The 16300-nt window shown below is 36.5% G+C and overlaps 2 protein-coding genes across 3 annotated transcripts in view; one reads left to right on the forward strand and one right to left on the reverse strand.

Annotated features, from left to right (window-relative positions):
• LOC122063756 (ras-related protein RABD1-like) overlaps positions 1-5550 on the forward strand; it is a 9055-nt gene extending 3505 nt beyond the window's left edge. For both annotated transcript variants that reach the window (XM_042627462.1, XM_042627463.1), the window contains exons 6-8: positions 571-726; positions 3058-3161; positions 5266-5550. In XM_042627462.1, the coding sequence (XP_042483396.1) occupies positions 571-726; positions 3058-3161; positions 5266-5359 (354 nt within the window). In that variant the 3' untranslated portion in view covers positions 5360-5550. The remainder of the gene's footprint in view (positions 1-570; positions 727-3057; positions 3162-5265) is intronic.
• A 2986-nt stretch (positions 5551-8536) lies between these two features.
• Positions 8537-16062, reverse strand: LOC122063754 (ras-related protein RABA2a-like). Its single transcript, XM_042627461.1, has 2 exons — positions 15763-16062; positions 8537-9287 (listed from the first exon to the last, which is right to left on the reverse strand). Exons 1-2 carry the CDS (start codon positions 15925-15927, stop codon positions 8805-8807), a joined length of 648 nt encoding a protein of 215 aa, XP_042483395.1. The 5' UTR covers positions 15928-16062; the 3' UTR covers positions 8537-8804.
• Between the last annotated feature and the right edge of the window lie 238 nt (positions 16063-16300).

Consider the following 16300-nt stretch of genomic DNA (forward strand, 5'->3'; position numbering starts at 1 on the left):
ATTTTTTTTTTTCCCCCTTTCTTTTCTTTTCCATTGGGGCTGGTGGCTGGGGAAGTAGAAGGTCCCTGGCAAATTACTCCTGTATTGCAGTTGATAGTACTTGGAGAAAAGAGCTCAGAAAGTGTATGGTCTAAAATTTCTCAAGAGCTATATATGTATATACATAATAACTTTTTCTTTTACCTTTCTCAAAGATCTTTTTAAAAGGTTTACAGGACTATGGTGAGACTTAAATTAAAAATAAAATCTAAATACTTTAGCCCTTAATTTTTGTACTCGTCCCTTTTTTACTTTTTCCCAGTAGTTCTTAGATTTTTTTATTATTTATTTATTTTATTTTATTTTTACTCGAGAAGACCGTTGAATTTGATTGATGGTTGAACATTACACATATAATGGTTTGAGAGTAAGCTGGTTTGTGCTCTCTTTCGAACTGTGCAAGCATCTGGTTATGGTAATAGCTTTGTATTGTGAAAGTTAGAAGAACAAGGGTGGTTTTTCTTGTTGTTTTAGTTGTGTTCAACTTCAAAATATGGTAATAGATTTTCACTGATTTTTGCATTTCAACAGATTGTCTATGATGTTACTGAGATGGAGAGTTTCAACAACGTCAAGCAGTGGTTAAATGAGATTGACAGATATGCAAATGATAGTGTTTGCAAGCTTCTAGTTGGAAACAAGTGTGATTTGGTTGATGAAAAGGTTGTGGATACACAAACTGCTAAGGTAATTTGTCATGAGCTTACAGCTATGGAAAGGCTGAATTTAGTCTGTTGACTTTCAGAATCTGTAATTGTAAGAATCCAACTGAAGTTGACATTCATCATTTCTTGCTGCCTTTTTTATTTCAAAGAAATAAATGACATATTTCATTGGAAATAGTGAAAGGGTTACAAAGAAGAAAATTACATGATGTAATATATAACAACACCAAGAAGTTGTATAAAGAAGCCAATCCTACCTTAAAACTGCAAGCAATCAAGACCTTGTCAAAACAGAACCCTTTGATAAATGGCCCAACCAAGAGGCACTCTCCATGCACATTGTCTCTTGCCAATCTGTCCTATTGAGCTTCCAGATTTAGGCATCCATTGAAAAATGAAATTTTCCTCAATACATATATACCTTGACCTCCCAATGAGGGAATATTTCCATGGCCTGGGTGTGCTGATGATTGCTAGCCAATAACTATAGCAGAATCTTTGTTATGATCCCAGATAGCACCTTAATCCATGTTAGGCCTGGATTTCCCAAAATACTATGGTGCTACCACCAAAATTAAGTTTTCAACAATAGTCTGTGAATCGTTTGAGCACTGATTCACTTTGGATCATAGATTTCATCAGTGGTAGTTAACAACAGTGGGAGGGAGAATCCCCTGATGTGCTGATCTGTCAATATTTGGGTTTGATCTAACAATGTACGGATCTGCTTTTATGGTTCATAAGAGCAATTATCTTTTCTTGATTGATTAGTGATGAGATCTAATATTTTCTTTATTTTAATTATGCAATATGGAATGTATGTTACGATTGGGTTTAGAGGTTAATAGGTCACTGTTAGAATTATCAGGGTACTAAATGTTGACACTTGTCAGCTGAAATATGCTGACATAATCCAATATTTCCCTGGAGATTGATACAAATTCTGTTGTAATATACTTATCAGTTATCACAGAATATGTTGATGAGAATTTTGACTGTGTCATTTAACTGAACTTAAAAGTTTAAAGCATGTCAACCAAAACATGAGAAACCTGTGGAGAGCCAGAGACATTAATTTTCCCCCAAAACAATTTTAATATTATATAATAATTAAATAAACACAACTGAAGCTCCTGGATATTGTAATTAGACTTGGTCTATGCTTGGTGGCATATCTTTAATTTTTTAAATCACCAACAATATTTAATAATTTCTCAACTAAATCCAGTTGATTGTGGGAAATCACAAGGAAGTGTGCACTCTGAATTCCATCACACTTTCTTAAAAATCTTCATGAAAATGGCAGTAGAATTATCAATATTGATGAGTAGATGTTACTGCCAAACATGAGCAATAGCACATGCCAATATTTACTGAGTGCTGGTTTCTTTAAGATTTTGTAGATTAATGTTTACTCATGCACACAGTATGCTGGTTCCTAAGTGTTGGTTAATGGATTTTCTATTGTTCAAAAAGTTTCATTTGAATTTCTATAATTTTCTGAATGGTTGCATTATTCCATGATTTTACAGTATCCCCATGCATGTTAACATATTTTAACAAAATATTTGCAGTTCTTCAGTGGCCAAAACATTGACCAAAACTGAATTTTGATCCGCTGAGAACTACCTTTGAATGGAAACCTATCCTGCATGACATGCTAACATGTTCTGCCATTTGAAAGTATTATATCCTTGAGCTCTTGAATATTTATTCCTGTACGTAGCACCGATTTCATGGCAATATATATGATCAGCCATACTGGGTTTCTCTGTCATATTCACAAGTCAGACATACCCTTTCTGATATTTCTCATGAATATTTTTTCTTGATAAATCACAGAGAGATTTTATACGTTTATTCATTTAAGGCAGAAAAGAACTGTATGTTCTCAATAGACTGTTCTCAGCTATTTCTTATATGGTTAAAAAATGAATTTCATGCATACCAGTAATCCAAATTGTTATTCTCTACATTTTTTATGAATTTAATTGTTCCCATTTACATAAACCCATGAAAAATTTCACAGAATAATGTCTCTGAGGAGTGAGTCAATGTTGGATGCTTGCTGTATGTCTCTAAGTAAATACAAACATGTCCTCATCTATATGTACTTTATCCTGTTTTGTTGGCTGTTTTTAATAATAACATGTATGTTGTTGATCCCTTCATCATTTGTGATTGAAAATTATGCATCAAGTGACTTTGATTTAATCAAGTAGCCATGAACATTTGTGTGGTTAAAGAAGATCTGGATTCTATGCTGGATGGTGTCTTATTTTCTTCCAGTTGCTCACTATTACTTATATGCTTTTTCACCGTCTTGGTTCTGACTATACCAAATGAACTGCAGGCATTTGCAGATGAACTTGGGATCCCTTTCCTAGAGACTAGTGCCAAAGATGCAATTAATGTGGAGCAGGCTTTCTTGACCATGGCTGCTGAGATTAAGAAAAGGTAAAACCATAGACAGTCTTTTTCTTACTTTCCTCTTATTGTGAGTGCTCCATATCATATTCACTGAATTTACAGTTCATTGAATATAATTATAGTTTGAGCTTTGTTATTCTTCCCTGGTAGAAGAGGTTATTATTTTTACAATTTCTCACCCTTGATATTCCTGGGCAATTTAATTTTTTTTTTGGTTGGGGGGTTTTATTTATGATGAATTTCATTGTAAATAAAGTGGGAGAATGCAATCGCAGCCTAGAACTATGCTACACAAACAAGTTGCAGTAAAATATAAGGCAAGTTCTTGAGGATGCCTTTGTGGGAAGAAGACAACTTGATGATGGTATAATTGTGGCGAATGAGTGTGCAGGGGGCACCGCAGTCTTCTTAGGAAATACAATTTAAAATTATGACTGAGTAAAGCCTATAATAATGTCTCTTGGGTCTTTACAGAAAATGGACTTAGGGATGTTATTTCTTCACTACTGATGAACTTCCAAGAGATATCTTTTGGCCTTATCAGCAGTTTGAGTGATATCTTTAGTGCTGTGGAGCAAATATCAGCCCTTGATTTATTTTGGGTTTTCTAGGTGAGTTAAGAGAGGGCGCAGCAGTCGTATTGAGAAAAGCCATATAAGATTGACAAACACAGCTCAGCCTTATCCCAACTAAATGGGTTCAGCTACATGGAACCGAGTGAGGAAAAAGAAAAAGAAAGAAGAGGAAAAAGAGATTATGAATTAGAAAAGCCTACGATAATGTCTGTGGTGGACTTACTTAAAAATGGATGAAGGCATGTAACTTTGTTTAGATGAAATTCCCAGGGATGTCTTGTGGCCTTTGAAAGAAAAAAGGCAACGTGAAATTGTTTCTCCTGTCCATTTGGCAGTGCAAGTGATGTCTTTAGAGCATGTTTTTGAGGAACTTCTATGGCTTCTGCCTATGGATTCTTCAGAACCCAGCTGCTCCAACGAAAGACATGTGTCCATTATAATTATTTCATTTGGAATTGTTAACTCATAATCTGGAAGTCTCCAGAAGCAGAAAAGGGCCTTCTCTCGGCTTATATTTCTCGCACATTTCTGAGCCCAAGAAGCTCTCCCGAATATGCCGTTGGTAGGAGGATGTCCATGTGGAAAAAAAGTAAGTCACTGAATCTACTTTTTAATTTTTTATTTTGCGAGTAGAGATACCATATCGTCAACTTATAGACGACAATCCTATTTTTGAGGTTAACTAGGAAAATATTTCCAACCTAAGGAGCGGGCATTTTAAATTGTTTTCATAGTTCCATTGTTTTTGAAGTTGATCTTGAGAAGTCAAGAATTGCAGGTATTGAAATTAGGTTTCACCTCTCCTTGTTTATTCTGTTATGACTGACTGAAGAGTTTGGGAGATTCCTAAGAACATTCTTCTAGGAACTTGGCAAAAAGTCGGAGAGACCATATGATCAATTAGAATATTAATTTCAGAAGTTTTTATTCCATCGTGTTATACCCATCTCCACAAATTTTAACTGAAAATTTTTGGGTTCCTAGGAGCCTAAATAGTTGAGAGGAAGAAATTGATAACTGGTGATTAGACAGCAGATGTATTTGTGCTCTGGTAGGATCATACTCGAACAGGTGTCATGCATGACTTGGTCTTGGTGAGTGATTGGATGACTAAAGTGACATAATGGTGATACCCCCACCTTTACTGCTACTTAGGAGACTCCTTAAGCCAAATATCAACCTGAGCTAATGCTTGTTCATCTGGAGTATTTACATAATCGTGTGTTGCTATATTTTTCTGATCGTTCATAGAGGGCTGGGTTACAATTATTCATATGGAATGGATGAATTTGACATTGTCATATCCTACCATTTAAGATTATTGGACCAATAAGGAAACCTTAAACTTAAGGATTCTGTACTTTAAACAAATCAGAATCCTTTACATTTGACAAGGAGTGTCTACCTCTGGCACTGGATTCTTTTGGAAGATGCAAGTGTTCTTTCAAATTGCATTTGAATACTTTCAAATATTCTAGTTTACTTCATAACCTTAGAAAATTTCATTTTTACTTGGAATTAGAATTTCATTGTCATTGTTCATATTTTTCCTGCAGAGTTGGAAACCAACCCAGTGCAAACAAGAAACCGGCAAACACTGTTCAAATGAAGGGGCAACCAATTCAGCAGAAAAGCAACTGCTGTGGTTAACCGTTCTTCTTGTATTTTAATTTTTCTGTTAGTCGTGAAGCTAAACTGTGATCTTTGGTAAATATTTGAACATTTGGTACCTTATTTGGATTCAGCAACTTGTTAAACTGAATATTGTCAACCTGAACTCTTCTGTGTATATACTGGAATTTGATAATTGTTCAAGCTTAAATAGCCTTGTTTAGGAAGCATTTTAAGTGAAAACTATTGCAGGTAGACAGATGTTTCTTCAAATGCCATCCACTTTTTGCAAGTTTGGCTGGCATCGGGATCAGTCGTGGATTCCAATCTGGCCTATTCAACTGATCCGATTTGAATTCTTAAAACAGTGGGGGATGAGGAGTTAAAAAAAAAAAAAAGGTTTTTTAAATTGGATTACGATTAGTGGAATCATGAAATTCAAATCGAAATTGACCAATCGTGATCCTAGTTGACATTGATTGTGAAAAATGTGTTTTGATTTAAGTAGAATTGAGTTTTGAACAAATCTTGTGGATTCAAACCAGAGTCAAGAGCTGATCTGATGTCCGAATACAAGTTTTTAAACCCCGTGACAAATAGAAGATGGTAATGTAAATGGAGAAGTTAGGTTGGATTTCCTATTGCTGATTTTGTGCCCTGGCCACTAACTGCATGTGAATGGTAGGGAAAATCTCATCTTTTTCCAGAGAAACTCTGCATTTTCATCAGCTGCTTGAATGGGTTCTTTGAAGTCATGGGAGATGAGGATTTGGATTAGGGCTATAGTGGATGCTCTCACACCATTTGTGACAACCCTGCTCTTTCAAGAGCTGATTTCATTACTAATGACCTAGTTCACAAATGATACAAATGCTCCTAAAATGCTTTTATGTTTTTGCTTTCAATTTTGGAAGGGGAAAGTATAAAGATCTACCAATTATTTAGGGGCGTTCGATTGCTCATAAACGCTATAATGGAGTCCTGATTCTGTCCATGCCTAGGTGCTAACTGAGCACATATTTGAAGGTGCCGTATGGCATAGGTTGTATGGCATCAGCCGGTTGTATTCTCCACGTTCGTTGGGGATAAAACTTAAAAAAGGAGGTTTAAGGGGAGGGTTAAAGTAAGGGTGTTAAAATATAGGGTAATCTTTCATGTTACCATGCCTAGTGGAGGAGTTTTTTATTCTTACAAAAGCTTTTTGCTGAATTGAAGGAGTAATTCTTATTGAGGGAAAAGTCTCTCTAAACATAGAGTTAATTATTATGGGAACAGATGCTACTTGATCGCGTGGCATTTACTCCTAGAGGGGGGGGGGGGGGGGGGGGAGATGATGGCCCTGCCCCTGTGAATACAAATAACCCACCTCTTGTTGATGTCACTGTGCACCTCCTCATTAGCCCCCATGCAAAGGTCACACGACCAAGTGCCATTATTCTTCCATTTCATCATATTTTCTCTCCCGAAACATTATTAGTAAATCAGAGTGGAGGCTTTTCACTACTACTAATAGTTATGGGGTTCTTCACTCCTAAGAAAAAGGGAGGGGGGGATTTTTTTCATAAAAGCTTTTAAGTATTCTCCTAATAATAATTTGCTTCGTGATTGAGTTAGTTTGAGGAATCTAGTTCCTCTCTATAGAGCCCAGGGACCAAAGAGTAATCATAAAGTTGGAAGGATCTGGGTACGCGTCCCTAGGTTACCCCAGCCCTAGGATCACTATTTGATCCCTAGGTTCTATGGAGATGATTCCTATTGTTTTTCGTTCATGAACATGAAATTGTATGCTTGGTATCCTTCCTTTCTTTAAAAAAAATTAATATGTAAGAGGATAAGAGGTGGCCAATCTACAAGTAAGGTGTCAAATTGGTACCGATATCGTATCATACCAAATTATTGTACCGAAATTATACCAAAGGAAATTTGGTTAGTATGATATGATATCGGTATTTAGGATAAAGTCATACGTACTAAACCATATCGAATTACAGACTATATATACACAAAAGGCAAAAAAAAAAAAAAAAAAAAAAAAAAAAAGGTAAAATTATTATACCAAAACCATATTTGTACCAATTAAAAACCGTACCAAAATCCTACCGAGTCAAAACTATACCTACCAAATTTTTTTGGACAATACAGTTTTGGTATCTACTATTGGTTTACTATACCATACCAAAACAGTACCAAATACCGTATACCATATCGGTTGAGACCCTTTATCTACATGTATTCGGTTTGATCCTTGGATGCCAATGGTAGATGGATTTAATATTCCAGATACTGTAAATATAAATTCACAGTTTGGTTCTGTTAGTGATCTCATCAGTCAGAGCCAACGAAAAGTTCCTCTTGTTTATAGTTTGTTTCCTACCTTAATGCTTCATCTATGTTATCATATCACTTTCCTTGATTTGTTCAAATGATGACTGGCTTTGTCCTTCTAAATCAGGTATGCTTACTACAAGATGTGTTGCTTCTTCTTTAGTGGGGAGTTTGAATCCTGCTGCTCACATGGGATCGGTGGTTACAGAAAGTGTTGGAAATTTCTATGTAGACTAAATAATTCATCCGAATTTAAGATGGAGAAAAGACTACCCAATCGTGCATTCCTATGCCTAGACACAAAGATGCTGAGATGACCATCCTGTCCCCCTGTTGGAGGCTTAAACTCATGCTCCTATTAACCCATGCTGATGTAGAGGCAATGCAACCAGGTAGCATTCTCATTCCTATGGTGGCTATAGCATAATGGTATACCCACTAAAATTAGATTATCAAAATGGTTTCCGAGTATCGAGCTTTGTTTTTTGTTCTTCTTGCAATAACCCTATATTTCATCTGGATTCCTCTTATAATCAAGTTGCTTTTTCTAGGATGAGACCTAATCCTACGCTTAGTCTGGAAAATATTACAAGATGAGTTGCTGATCTAGGATTCTATAATATACTGTTCCTGCCGTTGATTTCCCCTCTCCCTCCTTTATTTCACCTTCTAAATCCCAGAATCAGACCATGACTATGCCTGCCACAGATAACTGTAGTCATAACAGGTGGTGCCTGGTCCTCTTCTAGTATTTATCATAATCAAATTATTGTTCAATCTAGCCTAGACTAGATCAAATTTCCTTTAGGTGTTTGATAAGAAACAGTAACAATAGAAACTTGTCATTGAAAGAACGGAAGTAGTTCCGTAGAAAATTAGTACAATAATGCCTTTAAAAGAATATGTTGACACTAATCTTGATTGTCAATTCACCATTAAGTTTACAAAACTAATCTTTTTTGCTCATTTACTAAATTCTGAATTCTCTCCACCTGTTTCTGAAATCATGAATAAGAATACATTAAAACACAAAAAACAATTGTAAAATATCTCATGCAAACACTCCTAGAAGAACAATCCATGCAATAGAGAACAGAGTCTGAAACTAGACTTTTCCAGAATAATACCACTCCCCCAAGAAGCAAAATCGAAATCACATCTAAGATGAAGAGCAGCATGACTTCATGTTGGTCGTCTCTGATCCTGAAACAGAAATTGTTTTCCCTTCTTTTACGTTTGTGGGTGCAGGCTCCCCTGAAGAGAGATGCTTCTTACTAACTATCCGGTATATTTCTGCGAGGATGTTGTGGAAAGCCTTCTCAACATTTGTAGCTTCAAGCGCAGAAGTCTCAATAAATGAGAGGCCTTCTTTCTCAGCAAAGCTTTGAGCATCCTCAGTGGCCACTGCTCGGAGATGCTCCAGATCAGTCTTATTACCAATAAGCATGATTACAATATTTGAGTCAGCATGGTCCCGCAGCTCCTTCAACCATCGACTAACATTTTCAAATGTCGTTGGTTTGGTCACATCATATACCAGAAGAGCTCCAAGGGCACCCCTGTAGTAGGCACTGGTTATTGCTCTGTATCGCTCTTGCCCTGCTGTGTCCCATATCTGTGCTTTTATTGTCTTCCCCTCAACCTACTCAGAAAACAGGTGACCTATAAAGTTAGTTTATCCTTCTTACAACAAATACTGAAATTAGATTAGGAAAATTAGTTTACCTAATTCCTTAAGGTTCCATTTGTTTCCATGTAATGGAAAAATGTTGAAATTTTTTGCCAATATTTGTTTGCAAGAGGTAAAATACGATGTAAAGTGTCATTGAAAGATTTTCCAATGCTTGTTTGCCATTCATTTTATATGGTAAAATCATTTAAGATAATAACATGAAATGCCATCATAATTAAATTTGAATTATGCAGCCCCTTTCATATGGTGTGAAAATCATATATGGATGGGTTTCACGAATACATAGGCCATATGTGATCCATCTATCCATCTATAATGCAATATAGGGTGCACAAGATATTGAAACTTTTACAAGGGAAGATTTTACAGTCAAATATAGTTGTAGATTTACCAGGGAAAAATCTAGAAAATGTGTGGCACTAAATTTAAGAACAATTTCACAGTAATAGCTATTTTATGCTGAAACAAACAAAGCCTCAACGGATAGTTTGTTGAATATTGATATTCAGTTTGGAGACACTAACAGAGGTAACCCATATCTGGTCAGATAATAAAGAGGTCCTACTCACTCAGGTTTCACCATTTTGTCTGAATTAAAAGACTCTTTTGGGTTTATTTTTTTTCCAACTCGGCAAGAGAAGAAGTTATCAGTGAATGGAGACACATTTGTCAGACCCAACTCAGAAAATCCTCAAATCTCATCAATATTTAACTCTTTTCCGCCATAAGTTCATAAAAAATTAATCCTTATAGAACAAGAGATGACATCCAAATTTAAATACAGAAATTTATGAGCAATGCAAGAAACAAACAAAAAGACTCTTTTCCCCTATTGAATTGACTTAAAAATGAGAATCCGAAATCCTATAAACCTGAATATACAAATCCAATACCGAAGAATGATTACAAGTAAAAAAAGAATGACTGCTAGGATGGCAGTCTATCCTGGACCAAGATAGGAGGAGTCACCGTTGTTTGGCATCCACAGAAAATGTATTGGGAATACATTTAGGAATGGTAGGGCCACCAGTTCAATGGGAAACCAGACATGTCATGTTTGGGTGGGTTCTGCTTTGGCCACCCTTTCATAAGAATTTAGAGGGCTCAGATCTGGTATGCAAAAAGCTGATCACTGTTAGGTTTGGTTTTTCCTATCCTTTTTTTATAAATTCATTAGGGTTCTCATCCGTTGAAACTTCAGTTATCTTGGCCAGAATCTGATATCCTTATTTCCGTCTCAGCAAATGATTTTTTTCCACAAGGGATTGTGATGTCTTTCTATGGGATCACAGGTCTGTTCATTAGCTCCTATTTGTGGAGCGAGTTGTTTTGGATGTATTTCAGACATAAAAGCAGACAGAGATATTATGGATCTAATTTTTTCAGACTTTCATTCACGCCTTAGATCGGACAATCCATCCATCTTCCATAATATGCCCAACAAGTTGGGTCATTAAACCTCTTCAAGCCAAACCACAAAGTCCACCACCCCCCCCCCCCCCCAACACACACACACACAAACTTTTAATTATCCCTCCTTTCCTCCTCTCCTAATCTCTCTTGGTTCTCAGCCAGATGAGACTAAGGACTCTTTTAACTTTTTCAACATGGAGTATTGAGAAGAACAGCTTAACCCATGCAGTAGAGAAAGATCCTCAATCTATCAAACTTGCATTAGTGAAGAACAGATCTCCACTTCTCCTAACCAATCCACACTCCACAATACCTTATTCCTCTTAATATTTGATAGTCGCACTGTAGAAAGAAGTCAGAAACTCTAACTCTACCAACTGTTGCATATTGTGCAGATGAATCGATTAATGGCAATGAAAATCTTCAGAGACTGACTTTTCCAAATGACGTGTGTATATATATATATATATATATAGGGATTTTCTTATTGACACCCCTCAAGATGTCAAATAATTTGTAACCTTACTTTTTTTGTCCTTTAGGTATAACATATTTTTTTATTTCAAACGATAGTAAATGTTGTCATTTCACATTCCTATTTGAAAAATGTGCATGACAATGACACCATTTGATAATGACAAAATGATTTGTCACTTTCAAATTATTTTTGAAAACCCTATTATGCCCTTAACTATAAGAACTTTTTAGAATAAGAGAAGGGGCAATCAAAAGAAGGTGTAAAGTTCTAAATACACCTATGGGGGATATATATATATATATATATATAAATACATCTGCTAAATGGGTCTTCAGCCCTTATCACTCTATCCTCTACAAGATTTTCTTAAGTTCCCTGCCCTGCCCCTCCCATTAGGCAGACCAGGTTTGGGATAGCTCCAAGGTTACAGGGTTGGTGACAGAGTTGCTGCAACCACACCAAACTTAACTGATTGTTATCCTTTAATGCAATGTTTGACAATGATACAAGCTACAGAAAATAAAAGGAAAAATGAAAATAGATTTTCTACTATCTAAGACAGTGAACTCAGTCACAACATTCCATTGTTGTCCTTGCAGCAAAATGTTCCCTAGAAACATAGTGGGATTGCCAAAAACTCCTCATACTGCAAAATGTCTAATTGAGCACTAGCAAATCACAGAGAAAACCAATCTATTCAATGAATATGAAGATGACTGAATACCGGAAATACAAGAATAAACCAAGAAACAAAATTGTGGCTTGCCAAACTTTCATTAAATTTGAAAATTGAAAGCAAATTAGAAAAAGAGTATTAGACTTTCCAAATATGCCAAAAAAAAAAAAAAAAAAAGGGAATCATAAACCACATAGCATTGGCAGGTAGGCCTATGCTTGCTGCATTTACTATTCTGTACCCAACACAGATTGGATTATTTGTTGCTCACTGGGCCATAATGGACTGGAACTTAGATGCAAGTTCATAGTCCATTTGCACGTGACAAAAGGCTAAATGCATATGAAATCCCTCTCCATGCTAGTCATATGGCTCTCTTTGCAATGACCAGGGATACCTCACCAATCATGAGGTGGTGAAGGGAAATTCATGCAAAAAGTTTTAGACAGAAGAGGCAGGCTTGAAGGTGCTGCAAGTTGGTAAAAACTGGCTAAATATTTCGCAGTGTGTCATATAAGTTTTTAAATGCCGAAAAGAGGGGCCAACTTGGGATGGTAGGTCACACATTTGCTCAAGCATATCATTCTTTGACACACAGGCAAATGTCTTGTTCTGATAAGACACCAAGAGAGGGTAACAAGATCGCTAATGAGCTTGTTAACTAAGGAGCGGTTTGGCCAAGAATTTGTTTTGCAGAAAGCCTTCCTCTATGAGATTGTAACTTTGACTTCTTTTTTTTTTTGGCCACTTGTTCTCATTTTTATTTTATTGTTTGATCTGGTTGCCTTGGGCTGAGGCTAAGAGTAATATTCTTACCCAGATCATTTGCTGTTGTATCCTAGCATTATTTCTCTTTATCAATAGATTGTTATTCCGTAATTAGAGAAAAAAAAAAACAACTTACAGTGGAGAACATCCACTGGAAGTAGAATAACTCAATCCAGATTAACTGGGAAAGGATAATTACTTAGGATTGAAATCTGTCCAAAGATCAAAAGGGGGGAGCCCCGCCAAATCTGATTGTCTATTATAATGGAGTGTGGTGATTTCCTATGGCCTGAGAAGTGAGGTAGCAGGGTAACAGTGAAGATCTACCCGGTAGCATTTGGGGTTTTGGGTATCAGTGGATGGTGGCAGCACTTGGCAGTTGGGGGGTCTTTAATGTATTGTTTCATCAATTGCATTGATTCTGTACATTGTGGTAGTGGATGGCTAGCCCAGGCTATGATTTTCCTCTTTTTGTGTACTCAGAGATGTATTCAATAAAGCCACATGACTTTTATTGAATACATTTTATTGAATACATCTCTGAGTACATTTTCAAGAATATGGCCCAATGATTGTCAAAAATCAAAGAAATTGAAGAGTGATTTTGGCATATTTGAGTTAACCAGTTGGAGAATGACTTGTTTTATTCTCAATCACCCTTTCTTAGGAGTGGTGCAGCCATAGGTGGTCAATTTCTTGACTTTAACAGGCCAACAGATACAGATTGCGGTTTACAGACAGTTGTTTGTGTTAAGTTTGCCTCAAATTCTTGACCCGTTTTCAAGATTGATCGGATCTGACATATTTTGGTGGCGACCCGAATGGGAAGTTTTTCTGAGATCTGTGATGGAAGCAGATTGACATATTTTGGTGGCGACCCGAATGGGAAGTTTTTCTGAGATCTGTGATGGAAGCAGATCTGGCCCAAGCCTTCGACCGGATTGACTGCGACCCGATGGGTCGACCCGCGACTTGAAGTATATAATGTACTGTTGTCATGTTGAGAAAGTGGTTGTCTTTTGGGGGTTTTCGAGCTAGCGTTTCAGGGCGAGTTTTCTCGCCGTTGCTTGGGTGTAATCTCTCTTCTTCACTTGAGGACGTAGCACACCACCCTGGTATGTGAACCTCGTTAAATCTCTGTGTCGTGCGAATCTTTTGTCTATTTTATTTTCGTATTTCTTGGTGTTTGATCTAACAATTTGAGTGGTAATTAAAGAAGAAGCCTAATACCATGATGGATTGGTGGTGGTGAACTGATGATATTATGGCCTTATGGGTGAAATAGACTGTCAGGCCACTACATTAGCAGTGGTCTGTAACAGGTCATCAATATTTTGTATAATACATAACATAATCAGAAAAAGACCAAAAATAAATTGCAAAACCAGAAAGGAATCAATCCTCATATCTTAAAACCATAACACATAAATACAGTTGACCTGTATATCCAAAGAAAAATATCAATTCCAAATGGTAAAAGAACAGCAGCAGTAATGGCAAAGATAACAAGCATCTGCAGAATGTCCCACAGGAAGGAATTTAAGAAACCTTCACTTCCCAGAATTTAGCATTTGAGGACACTAGAGTGACTCAAAGTCCTAATAGGACTGTAACACATAGTAAACTGACAGTTCAAAGAATCCTCCAATAACTTCAACTTCAGTTAGGATAATATACTAAAGAAATTTTTTTCACTCTAGGATAACTTTAAGATCTTATCTGGTGAAATAGGGGTCCAAAGAATTCTATCCTTCTTAGCTTTCACATTAGGTATAAAACTAAATTCTCACCAACAAATTAGGGTTATCAAATACAGATTCAAGATTTCCTGATGGGAAAAAGTTAATAAATTTTATAACGAAATAAAAAAATGGAGTTAAGAGAGGTACATTTTGGTCTACCAGATGTAAGGAATGGTTGTAAGAATAATGAAATAAGAGGGAGAAATTAAGAGAATCTTAAGAAAGAAGATAATAACTCCATGGATACTTGAAGAACTGAAGAACTTGAAGAAGTAGCAAAACAGCCCAAGAACAAACCCAGATCTCATAAACAGGGACCAAGAAATAAACCTCGAGCAAATCAACAACACATCAATAAGAGCCAGCATAAAAATAACTTGGATATCTTGCAGGAACCTCAGTTCATTTTCCCTTTTACATTCAACAATATGTCTCTACAGTTGACAAAATACCCCCTTACTACACCTTACGTAGCTTCTGCTCTTATCTAAAGTCTTGACTCTCAAGTCTCAAACAAGATGAAACTCCTAATATGACTCCAATAGCATATTTTATATACTCTTATAACCGTTTGATTCCTTCATACAAGGAAAAAAAAATCAAATCAAGTTACAATTAAACTCTTCATTGGAGTACACAGAACAGAAATCTCATCAATGCCACGCACCCTATCAATGAATGGCAAAAACTTTCCAAAAATCATAAATTATCCTGAAACACAGCAATGAGGAAATCTAAGGAGCATCTGATGAAAGACAAATTTCTCTAGTGAATAGATGGGACCTTTTTGTAAGGATTAGTTTCTTCGAGACAAAACAAATTAAATAGAACTCAATAACTTACCACCCCACCCCCCTTTTACATGCTCAATAATCATTACCAATTGCCTATCTAGAAAGGCATGGCGGAATCAGTAGAAAAGACTCAGAAATTAGGACCTAAAAAGAAGTAGAAATGGATCTCGATCTTGACAAGAAAATATTGCTTTAAGATCTATAATCTAACAGAAAAGGAAAGCAAAACGTCGAAGCAATATCTCAAATAGTGAACCCACTAGATCCAGTCTCTATCCATTCCATACCAATTCGCAGACACTAAATGACTTAGTAAAACCCATATGTGACACAAAATCCAAGCACAAATTCCAATCATTCTCCAACTAGAAATCCAAAACGAAGTACTTAAAAGCTCCACAACTCCAAATCACTACCCAAATCGATCGAACGACAACTTAAATCCAAAACTAAATCCCATATTACATAGAGAAGCTGCATGGAAGTGTGATTTGAACGGAAAGAACTGAACTGAAGAAGACGAGGGATATATATACTATATGTAGATTTATACCTGGACGGTTCGGGTGGCGAATTCGACGCCAATTGTGGATTTGGACTCCAAGCAGAACTCATTCCTGGTGAATCTGGAGAGGAGATTGGATTTGCCAACGCCAGAATCTCCGATTAATACGACCTTGAAGAGGTAATCATAGTCTTCGTCCGGTCTCCTCGCCATAATCTCACTTCAGTTGCAGATCTTTACGAATGGCCAACAGGTCGTTAGGAACAGATCCAAACGACTCGGTCACTCTGGAGTTTGAACTTTGAAGAAGAACAAAAAAAACAGCTAAGCAGAAAAAAAAAATAATAATAATAATAATTATAACAAAAAAGAAAAAGAGGGTAAAAAAAATTCAAAACCACCCCACCACTATATCAAATGATGACGGTGACAGAAAACATGTTCTTGCGTTTCTTCAACAAGAGACATTGAGCTGGCATGTAACGTAACGGGTGATCACTGTTCACGGCGAGGTTTTATTTTAAAATTCGGGATCCGTCTCAACCGATATGCATCCGGACCAAGGGCGGATCGGATATGTGGTGAG

This window comes from Macadamia integrifolia, unplaced genomic scaffold, assembly GCF_013358625.1.
Source record: "Macadamia integrifolia cultivar HAES 741 unplaced genomic scaffold, SCU_Mint_v3 scaffold1448, whole genome shotgun sequence".
NCBI classification, from domain to species: domain Eukaryota; kingdom Viridiplantae; phylum Streptophyta; class Magnoliopsida; order Proteales; family Proteaceae; genus Macadamia; species Macadamia integrifolia.